The 12,365-nt window shown below is 56.0% G+C and overlaps 2 protein-coding genes across 5 annotated transcripts in view; both read right to left on the bottom strand.

Moving 5' to 3' along the window:
- Positions 1-2,716, bottom strand: part of EIF2B3 (eukaryotic translation initiation factor 2B subunit gamma) — a 100,177-nt gene extending 97,461 nt beyond the window's left edge. For 3 of the 4 annotated variants that reach the window (XR_013957414.1, XR_013957415.1, XM_080623166.1), the window contains exons 1-2: positions 2,645-2,716; positions 2,305-2,453 (exon numbers count right to left, since the gene is read on the bottom strand). Coding sequence is in view for 2 of the 4 variants with exons in the window: in XM_080623166.1 (XP_080479292.1) it covers positions 2,305-2,452 (148 nt within the window). In the remaining 2 variants the exon portion in view is untranslated. Of the gene's footprint in view, positions 1-2,304; positions 2,577-2,644 lie in introns of those variants that run through there. The other variant, XM_080623167.1, reaches the window with a different exon arrangement.
- Positions 2,717-3,285: 569 nt separating this feature from the next.
- Positions 3,286-11,480, bottom strand: LOC308224152 (E3 ubiquitin-protein ligase HECTD3-like; the record flags this gene model as incomplete). Its single annotated transcript, XM_080623849.1, has 21 exons — positions 3,286-3,422; positions 3,592-3,663; positions 3,735-3,816; positions 4,075-4,149; positions 4,515-4,644; positions 4,893-5,099; positions 5,192-5,281; positions 5,396-5,515; positions 5,755-5,858; positions 6,101-6,165; positions 6,285-6,334; positions 6,429-6,611; positions 7,470-7,551; positions 7,671-7,836; positions 8,052-8,134; positions 8,987-9,100; positions 9,332-9,450; positions 9,765-9,900; positions 10,318-10,410; positions 10,900-11,060; positions 11,163-11,480. 21 exons carry the CDS (start codon positions 11,478-11,480, stop codon positions 3,350-3,352), a joined length of 2,523 nt encoding a protein of 840 aa, XP_080479975.1. The 3' UTR covers positions 3,286-3,349.
- Between the last annotated feature and the right edge of the window lie 885 nt (positions 11,481-12,365).

The raw sequence follows: 12,365 nt of genomic DNA, 5'->3' as shown, positions 1-12,365 counted from the left end.
GACAGAACAGAAACATCTTCTGTCATTAATGAGCAGCTTCAAACCATATGTCCTCAAACAGCACAAGGAGACCTTGCATTAATGTCTCCAATGCTTTAGAGCTTTGTCTTTTGCCCACCCTGATCCTGTATAATCCTCTGCAGACCCCACCATCAACCACAGTAATGCAATACAATGGTTAAACTATTTCTTAGCACCATCTTGGCAAGAAGTAGTGTAATATGTGAGCAACAAACTCATTTCATCTACAAAAGAAAAAAGATGAATGCATATTTCAATGATGCCAACAGTGGCACGAAAGTGTACCTTCCAAAGTGAAGGATGTAAGAACAGAAGCTTTGCAAAGAAAAGACAGAAAACAAAACAGCAAGAAACCTCTTTCCCTGGCCTCAAGAACTGCAACGAAAAGCAACAATAAAATCCTCAAATTAACATATCCCACCCCCCCAAAAACAAATCCACACTGTAACATAGTATTCCACGTAGAATTTTAACAGAGAACTAGGCGAAACAATCCAGCCCTCAGCCTAAGAAGCTCCTGTGGCGAGACAAAAACACACTAAGAATAAATCTGTACCAATTTATTCTGAACTCATCCAGAATCTGTTAACAGAAAAGAGGATGGAACTGTAAACATCAGGAATTGTGTGGTTGTTTGGTACCAGGGATATGGGAGGAATGCTCTCCCACTCCATACTGGATGCCAACTTACATTCAAAACAGGGCTGAAGAACCTAGAGAAAGGGATTGAAAGCACACCTTGAATTAGGAAAAGTAGTAGCTGATGGAGAAAGAACTGGTCTCAGGTGGAAGTTGTAAGTTCCCACAGTTCAGCATAAATCCAGTGAGCTGGACAAAGGTCTCCTAAATATTAGGAGAGATGCAGCACTTGCAATTAGGACAAAAGGGATGCAGTGAATCAGCCTTTGGAACACCTACTTACTAACATAAGCAAATATGAGGAACTAAAGCCCCGTGTCATACTTACTGAAAATCATGATCCAGGGAGAGAATTCTTGACAGTGGATTATTAACACAGAAACACACAGCTTAGTCAGGGGGCAGAGGCAGGATAGGAACAGGAAGGTGGCAACTTGCTTACTGAAGCTTCATATATTCATATATTCATGTACAAATCCCCAAATTTTCATAGGTGTTAGATAAGCTGAAAAGCCATGTGTGAGAAATGACTGTAACACCACCTACTAGTGGTCAAGAGCATCAAGTGGAAATGGTTATTTCTGATAAAGAGCCACACAAAGCACAATATTGGTTACAGAGAAGCTTTTATCTACCCATATATCCATATCACTGGATAAAAGTATGATCCTAGCAAAAAAAAGAACAGTCAAAGAAAGCGGATATTCAAAAAGCAGATTTCAAAAAACAGGTGAAAAATAATTCTTAATGAATTTCTTAATAAAAGGATTTTGTTTCATTAAGGATTTCTTAATGAAGCAAAATAAAGACAGTCTTAAGTTTGCTCGCTCTTCTGTTCTGCACACTGAAATAGTAAGAGGCTAACAAGGATAATCATGAGCTGATCTTTACATCTTCACATTAAAAAAAAAAAAGCAGTCATGAAGAAAGCCACAGTCTCAGTGTGGAGCACAGAATAATTGCTCAGGAGAAGCAAATCCAGAGAAGCAGAAAGGCAAAAGACAAATATAAATGTGAAAACACAGAAACATGGAAGGTGTTACGAAAAAGTTTTATAAGAAACAGCGGATCACTACTCAAAAGGTAAACAAAAACCTAACCCCAGAAAAGAGTAAAGAACTTCAGAGTATACTAAATACCATTTCAGCCTTCCCGTAAAACAAGGCCTACAGGTGAGCATGACAACTCTGTCACTTCCACTGTCCTGTTCTGTCCAGAACCCAGCACCTGGCTCCACGCTGCAACATGGACTAAATGCCTCAGACAGAGCAAGTAACCCTGAACTTCAGGACAGACTGAAACAACAAACCAAGAGACATCCCAGGAGAGCTGACAAACTTCTTGCACTACTTCTATTGATGATTCAGAGAAAGAAACAAGTGAGAGACTCCCGGTTAACAACAGCCTTGGTGAGGGGAGGGGGGGCTAGCACACACAACCTAGCATGAAGGAAGGGATGTGACATGGGCCAACAGCACAACCACAGTACAGAGACCTGTTACAGCACCTGCCCCCATCAACAGGGCACCTGCGACAACACATGGGAAAGAGAGGAAGCGACACAGAGGTGACCACGGGCAGCCTGAGGAGAGCAGGGTAAGCATATAGCCTCCACTCCCACACCAAGACACCGCCTCGCCTTACCTTCGAAGCCAGCGCGCTCCAGGAGGTTCAGCGGGTACCAGAGCAGGGGCCGATTGCCCACGGGGAGCAGCGGCTTGGGGATGCTGGAGGTCAGGTCCGTCATACGGGAACCGCCTCCCGCCGCCATCACCACGGCCTGGAACTCCATGCTGCGGAGGGAGCACAGGGGCAGGGCCCCGCGTAACTTGGCAGAACCGGGCAGGGACAGGGTCGACCGGCTCCGGTTCGACCCGGCTCAGCTCTACCCGGCAGCACTCCCCGGAGCCATGCGCCGGCTCCCCGGTCCCCGCGTCCCCCGGAGCCCTTACGAAGGCACCAGGACCCCCAGCCCCGCCGTTACCTCAGCTCAGGTGACCACTGGCTCACACCGCCTCACTGACAGCACAGCAATGGCGGCGCCGGCCCGCACTGCACATGCGCGCGGAGAGCCGAGTGCGTCGATAGAGCGCCGATAGGCTCGATCCGTCTCCTCGGCTCTGCCGCAATCGGCTCCTCCCGGCCAGGGTAGTGAGAGGGGCACCGAGGGACAGATCCTGGGCTGCGGAGCGCCGAGTCATGGATCACCGCCCGGCGGAGGAAGGGGCTCGGCGACACAGCGCCCCCAGGCGGCCGGGGGTAAGGCTGCAGGCAGGGAGCGGGGAGAGCGCTCTGCAGGGTTCACGGGGGGCAGTTTGCAGGGTGCAATGGGGGGGCAGCTTGCAGGGTTCACGGGGGGCAGTTTGCAGGGTGCATTGGGGGCATTCTGCAGGGTGCACCGGGGCGGCAGCGTGCAGCCACGCTCCCCTCACACACCATGTCTGTGGAGGGGATGGCTCTCTCCGTAGTCCCCACCTCCACCTCATGCTGGCACAGCACCCAGCAGACAGTGCTGTGCTGGACCCCCAGTTGCAGTGCTGGCCCTGTGCACTCCAGTCCCAGCCCTCCAGAGGTATGGACACAAACACGTTCTGGGGCAGGACAACAGGATCCGGCCCTGCGGCTTTATTCATGTCAGTGTCCCTGGAGCATGTGGGTCCCGTGGCATGGGATGTCCGGGGGGCTTCATTCAGTTCCTGTCAGTGTCAATGGACACACAGTTGTACACGGCGTACCGCAGGATCTCCTCACAGGTCTTGGCTCTGGGTGGTTGGGACACGGGGTCATGGCCATGACAAGGCACCAGGACCCTCATGCTTCTCTCCCCACGTTACCCAGACCTCCCACAGGACAGGACATGGAGAGCCTGGAATGGGACCCCAGTGCCAGCCCCAGGGAAGGGGGAGCATCTCTGTCCCCAGCAAGACTCACGAGGAATAGCTGGGCAAGAAGAAGGTGCAGGAGCACGTGGAGGCCTGTGGCATCACGTCCACCGTGTTCAAGCTTGGGAGAAACGAGAGAGGGTCAAACTCCAGCACAGCACAGGGACCCCAGCCCGGGCAGGATGGACTCACTTTGACCTGTCTGGGTAGACAGTGATCTGAACTGGGAGGCGGCTCCGGCCACTGACGAACTTGAGGAAGCGGCTGAGGTCCTCTGAGGGGAAGGACAGGGTTCAGAGACAGGGACAGGGACAGGACTGTCCCAGTCACTGCCATTGCACAATCATTCCGGGAGCACAGGGCAAAGCCAAGGGATGCTCTCAGCATCCCAGGAGGGGCCAGGCGGAATGACCCCAGCGGAGTCCCAGGGAAGTACCTGGTGAACATCCCCGCAGCGCAGGGCAGGGGGTACCCCGTCCCCATGCCCACCCTGCTGCACATGAAGAGTGGGGAAAGAATTGGAGCTGCTCACCACTGGTGAAGTTGCTGAGCGCCTCCCAGAAGTTCTGGATACGGATGTCATTGGGCGCAAAGTCCTCAAATGTGACTGCAACAAAGAATGTGCAACAGCTCCATTAGACACTGCCAGCAAAGCAAATGAATGGGACATGTCCATCCTGCCCATCTGTGAGAGCCCAAAGCAGAGGCAGGAAAGGAGGAGACCCTCGGTGAGCAGTCAGCACCCCTGAGCAGGGCTGGCACCCTGTGTAAGGAAGGCTGGAGAAAGAGGGGTCCCTGTTTGCAGGGTGACCACTCGCCTCTGCCCATAGCAACTGAGGACCAGATGGACCAGAGTGGGGACTGGTGGGGTTTGCATCCCTACCCAGGGTCCCTCTGGCTCATCCTCCCCCAGGTTCCCCCCGGCCAAGGACTCAGCATGGGGCAGGATGAGTGCACAGGACAAGCACTTACTGAACCTCCGCAGGTCAGACACGGTGATCTTGGAGTCCCCGCAGACCTTCTTCTCCATCATCTGCCAGGTGAGCAGGTCCAGCACAGGCTGTGGCACCACACAGAGCAGCCCAGCACGCATGGCTGCGATCTTGGGGGGACACAGGAAGAGCCCCATGTCACTGCGATGGGTCTGAGCCCAGGGCAGCCACCCAGGGCACTAACGTCAGGGACTGCAGGACCCCAGATGGGATGCCCAGGACATCCTGAGCATGGGATGCATGGAGGAACCACCCAGCTGGAGCTGGTTTTGGAGACACATTTTCACAGCCACCAACCCCACAGGTACCAGAAGCAGGGTCCCCCTGGAGCCATGGTGGCCCTGGGGCACAGCATTACCTGCTCCTTGCTCTCCTCCAGTCGAGCCTTCTGCACCAGGCGGATGAACTCCTTGCGGTCCTCATAGCGTACCACGGTGTTGCTGCCATTGGGGATCAGCTCCACCACACGCTGGTCACTCTGCACAACCGTGTAGGTCAGCTCTTTGCCAAACATGAACTCGAAGGCTTCCCTGTCCATCCCCTCCATCATCTCCAGCAGCTTCACCTGCAACCCCAAAGGGCGAAAGCCATCACAGTGGAGCCGGAGCAGACACAGGAGTGCACAGCACTGCCCTGCTGGACCCCAGCCCCGCTCACCAGCTCCGCATCCACAGCAGCAAAATCTTTGCTCCAGACGACCTCTTCCCCTGCCAGCTGCTTCCACACCAGCGCCGGCAGAGCCAGGATCTGCCAGAGGGAGCAAAGACATGCATCCTCCATGTGCCCCTCCATCACCTGAGGGGTGACACAGCAGCACTCACCAAGGCCCCTTGCTGGCCAGGGGGGACCTGATGTGCTCACCAGAAACTCCTTGCTCCTCAGGGCTGCTCCTATCAACTTCCCGATCCATTCGTACTTGCGAAAGTCCTTGCAGGAGGGGTTGGGGACGTACATGTCCCTGGTGTCACTGCTGCTGTTACCCTGCAGGAGAGAAGCTTAGGACCTGTGGACACAGATGTGACCAGCCCAGCATGGTCCCTCCTGCAGCCTCCCTCTCCATCACCCCTCTGCCTGCCTCTCCTGTCTACCACACAGGTACAAGCAAAGCTCCCCAAGCCAATAGCCCTGTAAGCATTAAGATAGAGCTAACACCCAAAAGCCCCCAGGCTCTGCTGTCTGTACCCCCAGGGCTGGAACAGGCAGACAATGGGGTACCAAACCTGGTTGGAGGTGCGGACAAAGAAGGGCAGGGGCATGGGGACATTGTCCGAGCTGGGGCACAGCTCTTCCGACACGTCTGACAGGGTGTCCCGAAAACCACCACCTGCAGTGGGGGCAGAGGCTGGTTAGTGCCTGACACAGCACAGACAGATGCTGGTCCCAAGGATGCAATACTGGTGGGGTACGAGAGATGCAGGGACCACCACAGGTGTGCAGAGCATGGCTGCCTCCCATAGAGAAGCCGGGACAGCGTGGACACCCACCTGAGCAGGCAACCCACTGAGCTGAACTCCAAAATGAGAAAGCCCTGGGGAGAGCTACAGAGCAGGAGGGGAGTGCTCTCACCATTGTCAATGATGCCCTCAGTGACAAAATCGCACTCCCACCACTGGGTGTAGTTTGTGGGCCATCTGTGGGGAAGCAACAACCTCATGTACATCCCTCCTCCAAGAAAGCAAGAAGCACATGGCATTCCCTGCACCTTGCTCCAGGGAGGTGACACCCCAAAACTGTGATGCTGAAGACTGACCTGTAGTCCAGGGGCTGATTGTGCTTGGAAGAGCTGAGGCCTTCGTACAGCTGGAGAGGAGCAGAGAGGAAAAGGGATGAGATGCAGCGGGGACAAGTGATGCTGAGCTGGCAGGTACCCACACAGGGCATGGTGTTGCCATACCTGGGTGAACACGGTGTTCCTGTAGCTGGGGTCCAGCGCGGGGTTGGCGCGGTGCTCCCGGGCCAGCATCCTGTTGACTTGCAGCTTTGGCAGCATGGCAGGGGGTTTGCTCTCCGAGGACTGCAGACAGTGGGCAATGAGGGCTGTGCTCTGCTTGGACAGCAGCAGGAATGGCTTCATGTTCTAGCAAGGGACAAGCTGAGATGGTTATTGTTGTGGTTTAAACCCAGCTGGTAATTCAGAACCATGCAGCTGCTCACTCACTCCGTCCTTTCTTTCCCCCCTGCTCCTGGAGGGATGGGGAGGAGAATCAAAAGATTGTAACTCCCAACGGTTGAGATAAGAACAGTTCAGTAACTAAGGTATAACACAAACCACTGCTGCTGCCACCAATAATAATAATGACAAGGGAAATAACAAGGGGAGAGAATATAAAACTAAAAGGGGAAAAGAAAAAGAAAACAATAAACACAAGTGATGCACAATGCAATTGCTCACCACCTGCCAACCGACACCCAGTTTCTATCCTGGGCATGACATGCTGTGGTATGGAATACCCCTTTGGCTAGTTTGGGTCAGGTGTCCTGTTTCTGCTTCCTCCCGTCTTCCCGTGCCCTTTCTCCCTGGCAGAGCATGAGACTGAAAAGTCCTTGATTGGAGTAAACGTTACTGAGCAGCAACTAAAAACATCGGTGTTATCAGCACTGTTCCCAGGCTGAAAGTCAAAAACACAGCACATCACCAGCGACTAAGAAGGAGAAAAATGATTGCTACAGCTGAACCCAGGACAGTTAGAAGCCTGATCCTGCCACGGTGTGCCCGCTTTCCCTCTCCACAAGCACAGTTTCTGGTGTAACAGGGGATGCTCAGCTTCTCCATCTCACTGGCAATGCCCAATGTGGCAGCTCTCAGCATGAGCCCTGGGCAGGTCTGTCCCCATCAGATCAACGGGGATATGCCACAGCCTCCAGCAAAACCAGCTGAGTCCATGACAAGATGCTCCTACTGGTACCATCCCAGGGGAGCTCAGCAAACACTCACCCTGAGTGCATTGAAGGTGCCAATGCTGTCCTCAGAGAGGGGGATCAGGTAACACAGGACACTGTCCAGGATCTGCACAAACCTGGAGACCAGAGAGGAGCAGTGTGAAGATGTGAGGGGCTTGGCACACGTGTGGAGCCCTGCTAGAGGCCAAGGCACAGTTCATCGCAGGGCGCAGGCTCACTCTCCTGGGGATGGTACCTCTGAATGAGCACTGCCCGCCGGTACAGCACACTGGTGTCCACCCCTTCCAGGAGAGGGTAACGCACCAGCCGGGCTGGCTGGAACATGCCAGAGTTCAGAATCAGGTCCCACTCCCAGAAAGACTTTATCTTAATCCCTTGCAGGCGGACATTGTACCCTTGATCTGCCAAGAAAGGACAGTGCATGGCGGAGATGCTGCAGCTGGGGGCAAGGAGCCCCCAGCACCTGCAGCATCCCAAATGAAGCTCATTCCCCAGCTTTTCCTCCAGTGGACCCCCAAAAGCAGCCAGTGTGGAAGGAAGAACTGCAGGTACTGGGATGGCTGCAGGTTTAGGGCCAGGCTGGGCTGGCAGCCCCAACCCAGCAGCACAGGCTCACCCCGGCATTCCAGGAAGCGGATCTCCAGCACCGGCAGGTGGAACTTCATGTCGCGGAGGATGCAGACACACTGGAAGCTGTTGCTGCACAGAGCATGAAGAGAGGTGGCAGAGCCACAGTGCACAGGAGGTGGCCAGCAAGGCACGGGCCACTCTGGCTCCCCAGCCAAGGATGCACTGCTACCCATAGCAGAAGACCCCTCACCTCACTGTGGCAGAAGGGAACTCAGCAGAGAGAAGAGGCTGTCAGAGGCACAGAGATATCCTGAAGAAGGTGGAAGCAGCACCCAAAGAGCCAGAGAAGAGCATAAATTCAAAGCAGAACAGAAATGTGAGATGTCTGAGAGGGCATCATTGTTCCCAGGGGGTCCTGGGTGCATCTAGCAAGGGCGCAACCATCCTTCAGGCAGAGCTGGTCACATAAGGGTGATGTGTTTTGAAGGAAACAGGGATTTGGGAAGATGAGCAATCTGGTAAGTGATTTGCTTATGTTTCCAAAGCCTTTGGCAAGGTCTAGTCAAAGACCTAAGGGCATGTGGGGAAAAAACACTGTGAAGAGGAAGAGGTGAAGCACCCCAGGGCTTCTCAGCTACAACACAGCAGGGATGCTCAGAAAGGTGATGGCAGCAGCCCACTTCCACAGAGATAAGGAGGAGGAGGCAGAAAGATTCCTAAAGTCACTAGGGAGGAGGAAGCACACTGCAACCCAGTTGCACGGATAAGAACCAGGAGTGGAGATGAAGCTGGCGCATGTAGGCAGGGGCCACCATGCTTGGGGGGACAGATGCAGCCTTGCACCCAGGGAGCCCAAACCTGCAAAGAGCCACCATCACCAGCAGGTCACTCAGCACCAGCCCCTTTCCTCAGCATCTGCTCAGGGTGCAGAGACAGCTCTGGAGATTGGCTTAAGCTGGACTCAGGCTGCTCTTTACTCACTCATTAATTAGGACAGTTCTTATGTGCTGCAGTCTGTTCGGTGGCCCTCCATACACAGCCACCCTCCTGGGTATATACGAGTTCTCACAGCTATTCAGCACCAGCCACAGCTTCCTGGGGGTGTGAGAAGAGGGTCAGTGTTGTCCTCCCCTCCACAGAGATGCCCCCGGAGATGGGGCTGGGGGCAAGGCTGTGTTCTCCTGGGGTACATCTGGCAGCAGCTTCCCTCCACCTCAACCCCGAGGCTGGGGGAAGCTGTATTCAGGAGGAAGAAGGTGCTTTGCCTGGCACCCTGCCCTTCCCTGGGACAGCCGCTGGCAGGGAGGGGACACCCCGAGGGCTCACTTGACAATGCTGCCTGTCTTCATGCTGAGCCGCACCCAGTGCTGCGACGGGGGGGGCCCGTTGCTCTCCCAGAAGGTGTGTGTCGGGTTGTTCATCAGGATGGCCCCTCCGCAGTCCCCCTGCAAGAGTGCAGCGAGCGGAGCAGAGAGCTGAGCATCCTTGGGCACGCCATGGCCACCCCTGGATGCGTCAGGGGACAGCTCCTCAGTTTGTTAGGCTGCGGGCAGGCGGTGACTCCTGCTCAGAGCAAGCTGAGCATGGCCACAAACCCTAGAGACATAATAGCATTTTGCTCCAGATACCCAACTCCCATCAGCTTCACTAGAGCCCATCACCAATCCCGGCCCCTCTCAGGGCTGATCCTCCCCATAGCTGCGACAATGCTCATGTATCTGACACCGATTTTAGGCTATGGAGGAGCCTCACTACGCACCACCTGCGAGGAGACCTTGATGTTGCTGACGTGCTCCGTCATGCAGTCCCCATATCGCAGCTCCTTCTCACTGTGATCATACAGGAAGCGCCCCAGCTCCATGTCATGCTCATAGCTCCAGCCCGGGGGCACAGACCTGCAAGAAGGCTCTGTGTTAATGGCATGGGAAGAGCAGGATGCAAACCAAACCTGCTCACCAGCAGGTGCCCCAGCTCAAATTTGCCACAGCATCTCATGGTCATCACAACAGGATGGCGCTGGGCAGCTGTGCCCAGCACAGGCAGATAATATGGCTGTATCTCAACACCACCACACCGGGTGTTTATGGCCACCCCAGCCCAGTGGGAATAGCACCACGCAGTTGCTCCAATGCTCCGTGGAGCAAAGGCCATGTTTGCTTGAGCAGCATTGAACAGTATCAATGTAAAAGGCATTGCAAGGCACCCATCTTTTCCACTCCTGACCCTGAAGCCAGTCCTGACCCCACAGGCACGTCCAGCCCCAGCCAGACACCCCTCAGGTATCAGAACTGCTCTAGGAGATGCACTCATACCGAAACTTCTGCACCGCAGCCTCATCCTGCTCTATGAGTCTGGGCTTCTTTCCCAGGTGCATGGAGTAGGTCAGGTCCACCACTTGTTCCCAGCTGGAGCAGCACCCATGAGGAGTCACACAAGGGAAAGAAAGATGGCTCAGTGCTCAGCATATCCAAGCTTTAAGCTGGAATGGAGGCAGCGGCAGTAAGGGAGTGGGGGTGACACCCAGGGGCTGCAGGAACAGCCATGGGAGCAATGAAGAGTGTCCCAGCACCTAGATGGTGGAGAAGAGTGGGGAATCCAGCCCTGCACACGGCCTTTCATCACGCAAATCAAATATGAGCTTTCCCACCACTGTGTTACCGCTGCATCACTGCTCAGCTCAAACCCAATCGCCTCAGAACCCCCCAGCCTCACTTTTATCCTGTGCAGGTGTTGCCACAGGCAAACAGGATTAGTCTGTGAGGGGACACCTTTGGCTTGGCAGGGATGCGTCCCACCTGCACACGAGGGAGCAAGGAGGCTGTGCTGGATGTGCCGCACATCTTCCAGAGGTACCAGCCACACGCACCTCCAGCACCCACAGCCCAGGGCCGTACCTGACCACGGGTTTATAGTCATTCCCGAGCGTTTGCTTCTGCCACCGGATCTTCTCCACGGAGTCAACCGGGACCAACTTATCGCCTCCTTCTCCGAACCTCTGCGCCAGGACCCAGCCCTCCGCCAGGTCATGGCTGCCCGTGTACTCCTCCAGCTGCTCCTGAAAGCGCAGCCCGACTTGTCACCAGCGCGGGGACACAACGTGTGGCCCGGGGGGCTCCCGCCTCCACGGTGCGGGGCTCATCCCGCACCCCGCCGTTACCTTGCTGAGCTTGACCCAGAGCCCGGCGCTGTTGCAGTACTCCTCACCGGTGGCGCGGAGGCAGCCGCCCTTCCGCACCTCGATGGTGGCCCGCGCCGCCCGCTTGCCGCCCCGCGCCGGCCCCGGGCTGTCCCAGACGCTGAGCAGGCTGCGGGCGGCGGTGGCGGTGGGGTCCTTGCAGATCTTGTACTGCACCTCCCGCGGCACGTAGCAGAGCGCGGCGGGCAGCGCCCGGGCGCGGCGGAAGCACTCGCTGCACTGCAGCAGGAACCGCAGCCGGCCCAGCACCTGGTGCGGCTCTTCCCCGCCCGCACGCATCGCGCACCGGGCTCCGGGTCGTTGCCGGCGCTTTGCCCCCGCCAGAGCCCGTTCGCCTCAGGCGGTGCTGCCGCGCCCGCCTCCCTCCGGGGCCGCCCCGCCGCGGGCACGGCCCAACCCTTCTTCACCCCTCCCGCTCCCTGGGCTGTGTTGGGTGTGGGGCCGCTGTCATCGCCCCGATCCTGCTCCGCTCTGGCCTCCAACATCCCTGTCACTGCCTGCATCCCTACAAGCAGATCCCCTACAAGGGGGTCCCTGTGAGGTCTGGGTACAGGGCTACATCCCCGGTGTGGATAGGGAAAAGAGGGGAGCTGGCATCCTGCTATGGGGAGAGCTGGCTCCTGGCTGGCGGGGGGAATATATTCCTGTTTGAAAGCACCCGCTAGGGAGGATGATGGGCTTCCCAGCCCAGGAGCTGCTTTATCCCAGGCAGCAGTAGTTCGTGGCAGCAGGAACAAGGATATGACACCCAGCAGCACCCAACCACCCCCAAAGGCTGGCAGTGTGTCACCCCACGTCATGTCTGCCTGTCACATACCACAGTGAGGTGGTGGCAGAGAACAGCTCAGCTCCACCCTGATACCTAAACCGCTCCAGGCTGGGCACAAAGGGCTGCGCTTAGGGATCAGGAAGCAAGGAGGCTGGCAGAGCTCAAAGGTCCCTGCTCCCTGGCAGGTCACAGTCCAACTTCATCCCCGCAAAGGCACAGTGCAAAGAGAGGCCCAACATCTGTCACCCTACAGCGTTATCTGTTGGACTGGCACGACTGCGCCTCGTTGCTGTGGCCTTGCCAGGAGCAAAGTGTCCTGAACCACAGTGTGAGAGAAATGCAGACTTCTGCCTTGGTTCCTCACTGTGGCCATGTCACCCTATCAAGCAGCTTGC

Source organism: Psittacula echo, assembly GCF_963264785.1.
Source record: "Psittacula echo genome assembly, chromosome: 7".
NCBI lineage: Eukaryota > Metazoa > Chordata > Aves > Psittaciformes > Psittacidae > Psittacula > Psittacula echo.
This window is presented reverse-complemented; position numbering and strand designations above follow the sequence as displayed.